Raw genomic sequence first — 13,583 nt, forward strand, 5'->3', positions numbered from 1 at the left:
CATTCAAGGCAGTGGTAACAAGTTTTCCTCACGAGTAAAACAAAATCAAATTTAACAACACACGCACACACACCCCTGCGAAAAAGATATGCAGGAGTATATACTTTAACGAAAGGGGCATTCGGCAATGTCCAAGTAGCAGACAACCGGCAGCCGGGACAAAGCTAGAACTACACGAGAATGTGAATATGACCGAAGATACTGACTCCAAAGGAAAGAACTGCGGCCGTGAGAACAAGCCCGAGACGGCGAGAGAGTCCTTACACCGCCATTTCCAGGCACAAAAAAACGGTGAAACTCTGAACGAGATCTTGAATCATGCCCTACCGCTCGTGACAAAGCGAACAAGCATCTCTTGCCTCAAAGCCGGACGCGAAGCTGCCTTTTCAAAAGCGGCGCTTCTTCTTCCCCTTGCTTTCCGCTTCCCACAGATCACTGACACGATGCGCGGAGAAAGCAGCAACAGCAGGCGGGAGAGGGCGCATGATCTGATCGGCTCACGCCATGGCATCACGCCACTCTTTGCCGCCAACCGGAGTTCACCGCGACTCTCAATCACGACTGAACGAGAATACGTAACTTTTTCTAGGCGTTGGGATAGTATCCGGTGGCATCTAGAAGCTTTTCTAAAGGCTTTCGACGGCCAGAAACACGCAAAGGAAATAATTTACTCGCATTGCGAGCGTCAAAAGCAAGTGTCGTCTGCTTCCCGGCTGCCCGCCGGGCAGACCACGGCAGAGGAGCGGAGGTGAGCCGCGTTGCATCCGGCGCTGCTCATCCAATGAGAAGCCCGAAAGAAGACGTCACGTGACATCTCGCTTCCCTTCCACGGCGTTGTCGGTCGGTGTATGGACGGGTTTCTTTGATCCGTTCTTTCTGAATCGCCAAACCACCGGTGTCGCACATCTTCCCGCACAGCTGCGAAATTTGAGAGTTGGAAGCCGTCATATTGGATACTTTGCGCGGCTGAATCAACCAAAGGCGAGTGCTGCTTTCTTGGCGTCTTAATGGCATTCGCCGGCCATGGCCCCGGAGCCTGACGACAGTGCAGTAAGCCCAATTGGGCGCAACGAGTTTCAATGGATGTGCCGGTGCTGCTGTAGCCACTTCGCTGGAACCTGACGCTCGAGTTTTCTCTTTTCGTCTGCCGCCGGTTGGCGATTGATGTCCATACCTTTTTTCTGGCTTTCTTTGCGATTTATTTGTAAATTTACTACACGCTGTGCTTTCCAGTTACGCGAGGTCTGTATAGACGGCCCTTGCTTGAACAGCGTGCACCGGCGTGAGCAAGCCGTAAGGCTGCTCTGCTTACTTTTATGTGTGCACCACCGTATGTTTACCGTTATTTGCATGTAACGAAGCTAGTGGGCAAGGAAATGTCAAACGTCCATTCGAACTGTCAAGAAGTTAAAAAGCGCAAATTAACAGAACAGAAGAAACTACAGTACAGGTGCTGTTCTGTTAATTTGTGTTCTTTCTTTCTTTTTTTTCTTTGTTCACTTAACCATTTATCTCGAAAATATGTACTTTGGGCGCACGGCACGAGCGTCCGCACATGTCCAGCGGGACCGCTGCTGTGGGATGGGCTGGCACTGCCCAGAAACCGGTGCGATCGCTTTCCCACAAGGCGACAGGACCGTGATCGGCAGCACGCACTTGCTGTCAAGAGTACTCGTTACGTTTCTTGTCGGTAGAGGTGTCAGCAGAAACGGACTGCGGATACTCGCTTGGTTGTGTGCTCACCGTGACCTTGATCGATACTAGCGCTGCCGAATGTTTTCCTTTTGTATCTTTTTTGCGCTTTGGTAACTCGCGTAACCGAGTCCCACCGTGTTGTGTGCAGAACGAAGCAATGTCGACCGTGACGGAGACCGTGACGGAGCAGCGGACTGCCCCAAAGCCGTACAAGATGGAGATAGTGTGGCGTAACGTGATTCTCATGGGAAGCCTGCATCTGATCTCCATCTACGGCTTCTACGTGCTCTTTTGCGCCGTACAGTGGAAGACTGTGTTCGCAGGTAAGACGCGTCGTGCTCGCACGTGCTGCAGCGCAGCTTGGCTGCGCGCCATCACGGGCTAGCTGAGATTTCTTAGTTTTTTGTGTGTGTGTTTAGGGAAAGTGCTATTACGAGAAAATGCGGTGGCGTGATCGATATATGGTGATGTAAATATGTCATCAAGCACGCGCTGCACTCCAGAAATAGGACTCAAAGTAAAGTACCGTGCTCTTCCGTTGCTAGGCAACGCCTGGGCATGCATGGTACCGTGTGGTGGAGCAGAGAGGGTGGCAGCAGTCGTCCAGTAGGACTTGCCTGCTGAGCAAAGGAAGGTCCTCGGTAGCACTTCTGATTAGACTGGTTTGATCCAGTTATACTGGACTTCGAGAAATGGCAGATTTAAAGGGGCCATGAAGACAAAATACAAGTTTGGTTCATTTGAAAGATTGCCTCGTTAGACTCATGCTGACACTACTTTTAACGTAAACTTCGCTCAAATAAGCTGTATAATTAGGAAAAGAGGGAGTGGCCATGCAATCTGCCAGCTCATTTCCCACAACAGAACACGTTATACGCGCCAACTCTACGATTGGCTGAGGCCGGCAAAAGCAAACTCAGATTAGGCAGAGCTTCTAAGCTTGCCGAACGAGCTATTTGCACTTAAATTTAAAGGCACATTCTTTTTATTGCAGCAAGAATGGTGGGACAAACAGTGGAAGTTATGAAGGCGCACGTAAACATAGAAGTACTGATGCGTACTGCTGTTGCTACTGTGCGCACTATGCTTGTTTTAGCTGCACAGCCCTGCGGTGCTTTGGGGTTGTCGCAGATGACACTGGCCTATTGGTGTAAGCGACTGCGTCTTACGGGACCATATTTGTCGAGCGAGCACCATGTTTCACAAAACAATTATTTTCTCCCTGAACAAAAACAAGCCAGGTACAAATACGGTCAAAAACATAGCAATGGCAGAAAATGGCCAACTGCGGTATGGTGGCGCCATCTATGTTGACTAACAGTAAGCAAGTCTGCCCTCCACACCAAGTTTAGCCGAAAGACCTGTTCTTATGATGCCATTGCAAACGTCATTCAAACACACGTTTTGGTGTGAGAATCAAAATTTTAGCTTGAATTGATTAATTTTGCACTTAATAAAGCATAGTTTGCTTCTGGACAAGCTCTGGGGACACTGTAGAAAACAAAATCTCTCAAATAAAAGAAACTTGTATTTTGTTTTCATTACCCCTTTAAGCTCCACGCCAGGTGTGCATGCTGCTTGCCATGTGCCCGGGCTAAAACACGATGAATGCTCATGACACTGTAGCAGCTTCCCCCGGAGAAGCCCCTGTGCAGCAAATGCATACAGCAACGTTACTCCAAAACAGTTTAGCTGCTTTCACATTCCTACACGGAAGGAGTTTAAGCCTTACCAAATTTATTTTTGTGCAGTAAATTTTGTTGGGAAACTCTTGCAGGAAAGCTTAGTTTCTGCCTGTCTATAAAAAAATAAGGAATGAGGGAAGAAAATGTCAAAAGGAGGTGAGGTAGTCAGTTGTGAGAATTGAAATCTGGGCAGTCACCAATGTGCGCGGGTCATAGAGGGGGGGGGCACTGACTTTGCATATCATCAAAGATTGACTTCCAATCATTCTTTTTCTGTCACAATGAGTGCACCAAGCATACACTGTTTAGATGCTATGACAGTCGGCCACTTTGCAGTGCCCCTTAATAAAGAAAAAAACGAAGAAAACAATACAATTGACATGTTCTGTAGATTATGCCCACTTGATCGCAAAGTTTTGGGTTTGTAACTTTGAATTCTTTTTATTCCCATGTAATTGTTTTTTTCTCTCTCTCTCTTTGTTTCTGCTTTCCTCGGAATTAAATGCTGCATACACTATTGGGAGGCCATCATGGGCACTTCTGACTGGGCCACTGGTTATTTCGAAGCAAATCTTTAGTAACGTTTATTTCAGAAAGAAATGGGAATAAATAAAGTGCCAGTAACAAAGGGGCAAAAAAGCGCTGCCAAATTCATTCAGTGTTATGTTAACATACACTACAGGGAAATCTAGCACTGCTGTTGTGCGCCATTACGGAAAGGGTACCATTCTTACAAAGCCAGGCCTGTGACTTGGCTTTTTGTGGATATCGTTTGCGCTCAATTCTGTCCACATCTGTTGTTCATATATTGCTCATTGGGAATACACTGTTTCTGATGTGCTGCTTTGACGAGAAAGAATTGTTTACTTATTTCTGATGCATTGTGGTGCTATTTCTGGGCTCATATTTTATTGTTCAAATCAGGCAACCTAATCGTGCGAGACAGGTAAGCAGTACTGTGGGGAGTCATTGTGAAAGCTGCCACCTTGACAAGGCAGAAAGGGAGACAGCACCAGACTTAGCAGACGATGGAAGCGGCAACATGGGCAACAATATTCTTACTTCTTCCCTTTTCTTATGGAGGCAAAAAGTGAAAATGTCCATGTGTTCGAGATTTCGGAGCGTGTTAAAGATCCCTAGGGGGTCAAAATCAATCCGGAGCCCTCCACTACAGCGCGCCTATTGCCTGTGTAGTGTTGGCATGTTAAACGTCATAATCAATCAAAAATCAATCATATTCTTACTTGTATAGCTTTTAAAAAATTCCTGGCTGACAAGTCCTTCATTAGCAATACTTTTATGGTGATAAAACAACTTTTAGTAATCTTTTAGCCACAATACTGCAGTGCAGCCATAGACCTCTTTTAAGCTTGTCCGTGAGCTGAGCCAAGTAGGAATGGAGCATCCTGGTGTTCCTATGCTATCTTCCTGGTTGATGCGCGGCTGCCCTAGACACTAGGTCCAGATTCCCCACTGGCATATTTGCAGTATAATGCTCTATGCCCTTCCCTCAACAATTTCAGTAGCCAATGATCCGTGCAGTAGGCGATAGTAGACATGGCGAATTAAGCACACTCTTTAACTTACGACCAGTCAATAACTATGTCATACTTAAATTTGTTTTGACAAGGCTGAAACAATATTCTTTTTTATATGTGTAACATACGATCGTGTGCCTGAGTTGAATTTATTTGTAATGGAAGATATGTAGTGTGACCAGCTGCTGATTGTGTCCAGAGTATTAACAGTAACCGCCCCCTCAAGTAAGTGGAAGTATGGCTGTAGTGGACAATCTAGCAGCAGTCCTGGCATATATGGGCCTGGTTACGGCTGGGGAAATCTGGGTGCCACGTATGTTATGACTTTTTTATAACATTTGCAATAAAAAAAGAAAATGTGCGTTTTTTTTTTTTTTTTTTTCATTTTCTCATCTTTCACAGTTTTTTTCTCCTTTTTTTTTTCTTCCTTAGAGCGCAGGAGAAGACCCTTTCAGTATGTCTCCCTCAGTGGGGTGGGTTTATTAGCTTGCCTGTTGCTTTCTTGCGTTCATTTGAACTGGTAAGGGTTGAACATAAAGAAAAAGACAGTGCTATGTTTACTTTTTCATTGACTTCAAGAGCATTGGAAATCCCTAAATCCCTTCTGGAACAGTAATTATAAGCAGATGATTGTGTAGCTTACTGTGTAAAATGTCATCTCATTGTACATATTCGGGCAAGTTGGTTTTCCATATTCTTGAATTTACAGTGCAAAAGACAAGGATGAAAGCAGGACAGGATACGCAGGCGCTGACACTCAACTGAAGTCTGTTGCTTTGACGTCTGGCGTATAAATACAGCAGATATCAAAGCAACAAAACAAGGGAAAGGAAACATAAGCGATAACAAAACAGTGAAGCTGGTCATGACAGCATTGCTTACAAACTGTCAGTATAGGTGATTTCGTTTGCTGGTAGTCCGCCAGAAAAAAAAGGAAAATGGCAAAGAATAAAAATGTGTAACCTTCCCTTCCGTAACACTACCGGCAAGAGAAATCACCTATTCTGACAGTTTGTAAGCGTGCAGGGGCAGTGTTGTCATGACCAGTTTCGCTGTTGTGTTATCACTTATGTTTCCTTTCCCTTGTTTTGTTGCTTTGATATCTCCCGTATTTATATTCCAGACGTCAGTGCAATAAACCTCAGTTGAGTGTCAGCGCCTGTGTGTCCCGTCCCCCCTCTTGTCTGGTGAGGAAGGCTTCGTGTGGAAGCTTCCTCATGGGGAAGGCTTCTTCGTACTTGTGGGTGATGTGTTTCAATTTGTTACTCACAAAGCCAGGAACAAGATAAGTTGCATTTAGTGGTCAAAGCTGTTGCCTCATCTCAGTCAGTCGCATACGCACCTTGCCTTTGGACAATGCACCATAAGGGCATGTTTTCATGCAGTAAGCACTGCAGGAAAACAATGCAAGGGTCACACCATTCCGCCATCCCATCGACCTTATGTGTGGGCTGTTTGTTCATCCAATGTACCTGGGAGTTGCAGTCTGCATAGAGTGTCGTGTAGACAACACCCAGGAGCAAGTGTGAGCTGAGCCCAGATGGGACGAACTGTTCCTAGCTGGAAATTTAACCGTCAACCAGCTTGTTCTAGCTGGTTAGGGTTGCCACCTGCCCGATTTTGGACCGGCCCGACCGGTTTTTTAGACAGCGGGCCGGTTGCTGGTCCGTACATAAAACCGGTCGTCATTGCTCGGTTTTCTGGCCATTGTGCCGCGATTATTTCTGTTTCGGCCTTTTATAGGCGTTACTTCACCAACTGCGACGATAAATGTGTCGACAGACCGCGCAAAGACATGCGAGCAGAGAAAAAACATGGGCGAGTGCACTCCCTGAGATAGAGGGCGACCAAGGGGAGGAGCAACGCAACTAAATGCCGCCACCGCGGTCAGCAAGGACGGTTACTTTTCAGTGCAGCACATTCAGAGCAATAACAGTCTCAATCACTTTCAGTACAAGCATTATGTTGATTTCTCTCTTCGAAAGCGCTACAATAAATGGCATTGCATGTAAAAATGCCTTTTTTCCAACAGAAATTCAACCTTCTATATACCACGTCGCCCCCTCCCCTAAAAGCCCCCCCCCCCCCCCCCCCTTTTTTTTTTTTTTTTGTAAGGGAAAGGTGGCAACCTTATAGCCGGTCCCAGCTCACATGTGCTCTTTGGCATTGGAAAGTTTGGCACACGACAGATGGTTGCGAAGTGCAGCTGAGCTGCAGCCGAGCTGAGCTCAGTGAAATGAAAATTCAATTATTGTAATGAATTGAAAACTGTAATATATAATGAATGCTTTAAGAATTTCAGCGAAGTCTGTCCTTGTCAAACATCTTTGTAAAAGAAGAAAAAAACTAGTAGTAGTTCAGTTGTGTCTTCTGTTGGGAGAATTCATTGATTAACCTCCCAATTAATTAATTTAAGCTTTAATCATGAACATTTTTTGAACTAATTAGTGGTTTAACTCACTTTGGCTAAATAAAGGGTGCATTCTTAAATTCATGTGTGAGCTTGCCTGGTATTTTAAAACCATTTGTTTTCACACCCATAATTTTTGGAAATTTTGCAATGTTGTAAATTTGCAACTTTAAGAGGAACATGAGAACTGTGAATCTGATAATCAAATTACGCTCCTATTAGTACTTAAACTCGTGTTCGTGCACAGGTTGTAACAGATTACCCCCACAGAAAATAATTGCACATGGAGACAGACGGGGCAGAATTAAAGTTTATTTATTTTTATGACGGAGGCACAGTAGCATTAACACGGATTAGTCAGCAGTGACCACATGACAGAGAGGATTTCTGGTGGCTTCTACAAGTCAGGAGAATAACATTTTGAAGGATTACAATTAGATGAGTGCACCCTGCTGCATTTTTCTGGAGCTTTCCGAGGGTGGGTTTTGGAACTGCTTTTGTGCCGAGAAAGAATTTCGTGAAAGCGTTTAGACAGGACTTCCGTAGGTACAGTGGCTGACCTGAGGTGTTTGCTGTGGTGCAAATGATCTCCCCCTGACAGATAATCTAGGGTGGCGAAGAAGAGAGCCCACCATCCCTCAGCTTTCTCTTGTGGAAGCAATAAATTTCCCAATGAGTGAAAAATCTGTCGTCAGTATCCATAACAGTGAAACTGCTCTTAACGTGCCTTTGAAGCATTCCATTTTGAGAAGGCGTTCCATAGCACGAGCCTAAACTCTGCAGTAGAGGAAGGGGGCCATCCATGCCAGTACACCGCACATGAAGTACCGGAAGAAGAAGAACGCAGCCAAGCAAGTGAACAGACAGGCAGAAATGAACAGCGATGCAACACTTAGGGGATGGATTGAAGCCATTCGAAAGCCTTAGGCAGAAGCTGATTGCAGGGCGAATCATCTTAAGCGGCAAGCGGACAAAGCCCCCTGAGAACCCAGGACTGAAGCAAAAATGATGATGATGATTGGCAGTTTAATGGTGCAAGGCTAGCAAAGGGCAAAGAGTGCCAAAAAAAATTTTTTATAAAGGTGGTGCGGTGACTACACAAAAGTGTAATTGATATTGAGCCAGGTTGTAACTATGCATGATATGAAATGAGGTGCAAAAATTTGGGCCTCTGTTAGAAACTTAAAAATGCACTTAATGAAGGACGCTTGAGCCGTTTAAGCGTTGAACGGGATGGCGTTATCTTACTCAGCGATGAGAAAGACTGTATTGCACCTGGCACAGATACACAGCAGCGCATGCATCACGCATATGAAGAGGGAGCTCACACTATGGCGTATTAACATATTAAGGCCCCTTTATAGCCCAGCGCGTGCACCAGAGAGCGGCGGTTGATATCGGCAACATCAGGTTCGTCATGTCACATTGGCACGAAAACCAACCCCTTTATACTTCAACACATTCGACGTAGCGTGCCCTACCGCACTGCCTCGACGTATGCACCAATTCAGTTTCCTGCATGACACAAAACAGCGAGCTAGCCACACTCTGCTGCAGTCACAGTGTCGAGGTGTGGATGAAGCGCATTCTGGGTGACGAAACTGTCGTCATCGGTGCAAAATGCAGCATGTCACATCTCGTGCTGGCTGCTGCCTGGACGCACCGACAGCAGCCAGTCACGTCACCCATGCTGACGCATGTGACTATATAGTGTGCTGCACTTTTGCTGAAGGAAAACACCAAGGAAAAACACTTGGCTGAAATCGAAGCTGAAACACGACTGGAATCTGTGGTAGGGAGGCATTGTGTTTTGTAATGTTTACTAACCAGTGTCGTGCTCTGGGTAAGTGTGCTTTACATAGAGCTCTGCGGAAGGCAAACCTCGGGGGTTACTAAAACCTGAATTATATCCAGTCTAGCACTTTTTGCGATTGCATTATATATGGCCTGCACTGTATTTTCGTATTAAAAAAAAAATAAGAAACCTAGAAGGAAATGGGCTGTCTGTTGAGCAGCTAGGACAGTGCATAATCTTTTTCATAGCAGGGTGGCAGTTTCAAGAGCAGTAGTGGTACGCTGCCTTATTTGAGTACGTTACTATAAAGCATCTGTGTGTGTGCCTATTTTCCAGCATACCTGTTCTACACGGTGTCTGGAATTGGCGTAACAGCTGGCTCTCACCGCTTGTGGGCTCACCGATCATACAAGGCCAAGACACCCTACCGTATTATGCTGATGATTTTCCAGACCATGGCATTCCAGGTGAGGTCGTGGCAAACATGCTGAAGAAAATAAGCGAGGCATTGGAAGAAGGGCATGCATGTAAAACTACATATGGTACAAGCAAGTCATTGGTTCCAATCCTTTGGTGTGAACGAATGCAAAGCAGAAATTGGTATGGCCTGAACGGTGCACCTGCCCAAAACACATTCTGCTACTTCCATTAAAGCACCCTTGCGATGCTTTTTTTTTATTATTATTATTATTCAACTAGTTTTTGGGTGCTACATCTGTTCTTCGTGTCACGCAGAGATCGACGCAAAAAGAGTGACCGAGGAGAGTAAAGAAATAGGAATGTTGTTCAATTTTTCAGATCTAAATATACAAGCCAATGTGGCACTGACTGTGTTGCCCATTGTGATGCGAGGCCTCAATATATGACAACACAGCATAGTGTCCCATGATTGGCTGGGCATGCTATGTGCCGTTTATTAACTAAATAAGCCTAAAATAATATTTTTATTTACTTTTTATTTTTTTGTGGTAGGCACATTAACTTTACTATAGACACACAAAAGAACAAATAAAGTAGAAATAGTTACAGAGTGCAGACATTACTCTCCTGCTTCGAGTGCTTGTTTGCACTGATTGCTTATTCTTTCCACATGGTGTATTATGGTGCTGTGCTGTGAGAATTTCGCCAGTGAATGTGCTTTATACATTCTGTGGATGCTGGTGAGTTGTAGCGCAAGGGCAGAAGGGGATTTCCCAGGCCAGGCCACCATTGTTTTAGAATTTTTGGAACATCACATTTTTCACCATTGTCACTGGTCCCTCTGCATCACGTCATTGGGGCGTTGCAACCATTGGATTGTCGAGAGGAGAGCGGTGCTCTGTTTGCTTGCATTTTTAGACCTGAAAATTTAGTAACGTTTTTTAATATCTGCACCGGCCATAGTCATTCTGTTTGTGTCTACCTCTGCATGACACGAAGAAGAGACGTGGAGCCTGCAGAGTATTTAAAAGGAAAGTGTTACAGGGTTGTTTAAGCTGTAGTGCTGTCAAAAGGAAGGAAGTCATGTCTGTGAAACAAGCAGCATAGCCTAGCGCGGATGTGTTGCCTCGGCTGACCAGGCACTCTGGTTTCAGAATGACATCTACGACTGGGCCAGGGATCACCGGATGCACCACAAGTATTCTGAAACAACTGCTGACCCACACGATGCGACGCGGGGCTTCTTCTTCTCGCACGTGGGCTGGCTCCTGGTGCGCAAGCACCCCGACGTGCGCGAAAAGGGCAAAGGCATCGACATGAGCGACGTGCTGGCTGACCCTATTGTCCGCTTCCAGAGGAGGTATGCGCAGCTACGCCCGGTAGATGGCACTAGCCATTTTAGGTGCATTCCTGGTGCTTTGAATGTGTAGGAGCGCGTAAGGCGAGGCAATCTCGGGTGTTGCAGTTCTGCAATATCACACTCTAACCAAACGCTGTGCACTGAGAATGTGCCGAGATGAGCTATAGCAATGGCAGGCAGTACGTCTCACCCTTACTCGTGTGCAAAAATGTGTTGAATATAAATTGGGAGCACTTTGCCTCAAACACAATACCTTAGCTATTAGGCACACTTGATTGGACAGTTTAGGAGTAACATAACATTGACAGCCCTGCTGGGCAGTCATTTCTGACGGTTCTATTTGTTTTGTTTTTTAAGTTGGGTTGCGCGTGCCTCTTGCGCAGGTACTACCTGCCTCTGATGATTACCATCTGCTTCATCCTTCCTGCTGTGCTGCCCTGGTGGCTGTGGGGGGAAACGCTGTGGCATTCGTTCCTGATCTGCTCCTTGACTCGCTACTGCTTCACGCTCAACATGACCTGGCTGGTGAACAGCGCGGCGCACATTTGGGGCAACCGGCCGTACGACCGCCACATCAGCCCGAGGCAGAACCTGGTGACCATTGTCGGGGCCCACGGCGAGGGCTTCCACAACTACCACCACACGTTCCCGTACGACTACCGCACCAGCGAGCTGGGCTGCCGCATCAACACCACCACGTGGTTCATCGACTTCTTTGCCTGGCTCGGCCAGGTGTACGACCGCAAGGAGGTGCCCTCGCACGTGGTGGAGCGACGCATGGAACGCACGGGCGACGGCTCCCGGGGCCTGACCGCGGGCACGCGCTGCTTCTGATGGGGCACAAGCCCAGCTTGAGCACATTTTGGGCACTTTTTGTTTCATGTGGGTGTGCTCTGACAAGTCAACAACCACCACACCAATCCTCTTCGTCATGTGGGACTTCTTATTTATAGTCGATGTTGCAGCGTGAAGTGTCATTGGTTGGCTGACGCAGACCGGCTCCTGCGCAGGGGCGGCAAGGAGAGTGTTTGCATTTCTGTGTCAAGGAAGGTAGCCCTGGTTGGCGGCCACGTCCAGCCATGTGTGTGTGCATGTGTGCGTTTCAACCGGCATTTCCACGGCTAAACATCTCTCATTCAGAACCGGTGAAAGTTATACAGCAACACTACTCCTTTATGTCAAGTGGAAACTAAAACCTAAGCCAATTGGAATAAGAACTGGTTGTCTAAAACTCCAGCGTTCTTTCTATTCATTTTAACTCAGTTTGGTAGTCTGGCTTCGCTGTGCAAAGAGGTAGAAAAAGTGCTTTGTTGAAGTGAGTACACAAATTGGTGTTGAATTCTTCTAACTCCTGTTGTACAATGTATGTATTCTTGGTGTTGGCAAAGGTAAAAGACGCAGAGGCATCCTTCGATGTCATTTTAATTGCAGAGTGAACACGGCTCAGTCGTTTGAGTGGAGAATGTAAGACAACACTCACACAGTTATCATAGGAAGTAAACTTCTGTGGGCAAAATCTACGAGTGGGGGCATCTCAGGTTTAGCCTCTGGCGTTATTCATGCATTTCACAGACCTCCTGGAATTGTCATACGACACTACACCTAACTGCTTTGCATATGCTTATCAGCCACCGAAAGCTTTTGCAAGAGATGTTTTCCTGTTCTGTGATAACTGTCTGAAGTATGTGATGTAGTTCACTTCTGAAACTGCTGTAACTGGCTAGCAGTGATTTATCAGCAGGGATGAAGGTGCTGAGCGGCCAATTTGAGTTTTTGTTTAATATACGAGCTTTGTTGTTCAGGTGTTAAACAGTGCCAAGTTACTTGAGTCACATAGTCTACACTTTGCCATGATGCGAATTAAACTATTGTAACCAGTTGTGATGGGAGGAAAATACAGCTGACGTACAATCTGTGCTAACAGAACTGCATGCAGGCTTTTTTCTTTTTCTTTCCCCACTGCAGTAGGCAGTTGACCCTAAATTTACAATTGTCTGGCCACAAGTTATGAGCACTTTATGTTCAAACAGATAGTATGCACCCTGTACTGTTGTCTTGTGATGTTGTACTAGCTAAGTGACTGAGTACCCTGTGCACAATTAAACATTTCCAGGTCTGAAACAAGTCCAGTAGGCAATTGTTGTTTAGCTGTGTGGAAAAAAACTCCTATTATAAATTCCCTCTGCCAAAAAAAAAAAAAAAAAAAGACTTGTCTGTTTTTATGTTGGATTGCCTCGACTTGGGCTTTCGAGAAATGTGACCAGCCACAGAAACTTCGCACAGTGTTTCAGTTTTTTTGTCACTTGCCTGGTTGTGTGCAAAGCCATTCATGAGTGGTCATGCCATGCCCAGTTTAACTGGCACGGTGTAAGCACTGGTCTTGTTCTTTCCACCATCTGTAACCTTTGTTTTTCTACTACTAAAAAGGTAACTTTTCGGTGTGTCTTCCCTAACCTGCAGTACTTTGGCACGCTTCAGCTTGGAACTGCTGAAAATTCCTAAATTGCACATTTTAGACAAGAAATAAAAATGGCAAAATATGTTGCACATTTTTCTTTGCCACATTCCGAAGCACTAAACTCTTTTTATGCGTCACGGTGCTCGCTAATAATTCATACTCAAAAGATATCGCTATATTTCACAGCTTCAGCACCCTCTGTTTTGATAAATTTAAATTTGG

The 13,583-nt window shown here is 45.7% G+C and overlaps 1 protein-coding gene across 1 annotated transcript; it reads left to right on the forward strand.

Moving 5' to 3' along the window:
- The first annotated feature begins 813 nt into the window (after positions 1–813).
- LOC144148088 (acyl-CoA Delta-9 desaturase-like) lies at positions 814–11,875 on the forward strand. The gene is made up of 5 exons (XM_077679681.1): positions 814–981; positions 1,844–2,018; positions 9,460–9,590; positions 10,698–10,903; positions 11,287–11,875. The coding sequence occupies exons 2-5, from the start codon at positions 1,853–1,855 to the stop codon at positions 11,735–11,737; spliced, it is 954 nt and encodes a 317-aa protein (XP_077535807.1). The 5' UTR covers positions 814–981; positions 1,844–1,852; the 3' UTR covers positions 11,738–11,875.
- The last annotated feature ends 1,708 nt before the right edge of the window (positions 11,876–13,583 follow it).

This window comes from Haemaphysalis longicornis, unplaced genomic scaffold, assembly GCF_048455015.1.
Source record: "Haemaphysalis longicornis isolate Haplotype H1 unplaced genomic scaffold, Haemaphysalis longicornis Haplotype H1 scaffold_1, whole genome shotgun sequence".
In the NCBI taxonomy this organism is placed as follows: domain Eukaryota; kingdom Metazoa; phylum Arthropoda; class Arachnida; order Ixodida; family Ixodidae; genus Haemaphysalis; species Haemaphysalis longicornis.

Bases quoted from the DNA above. Each gene is read 5' to 3' on its own strand.
- LOC144148088 (XM_077679681.1), top strand. From the start codon at position 1,853: ATGTCGACCGTGACGGAGACCGTGACGGAGCAGCGGACTGCCCCAAAG. The intron at 9,591-10,697 runs GTGAGGTCGTGG...CTCTGGTTTCAG, and splicing joins TCCAGACCATGGCATTCCAG to AATGACATCTACGACTGGGC. The intron at 10,904-11,286 runs GTATGCGCAGCT...CCTCTTGCGCAG, and splicing joins ATTGTCCGCTTCCAGAGGAG to GTACTACCTGCCTCTGATGA.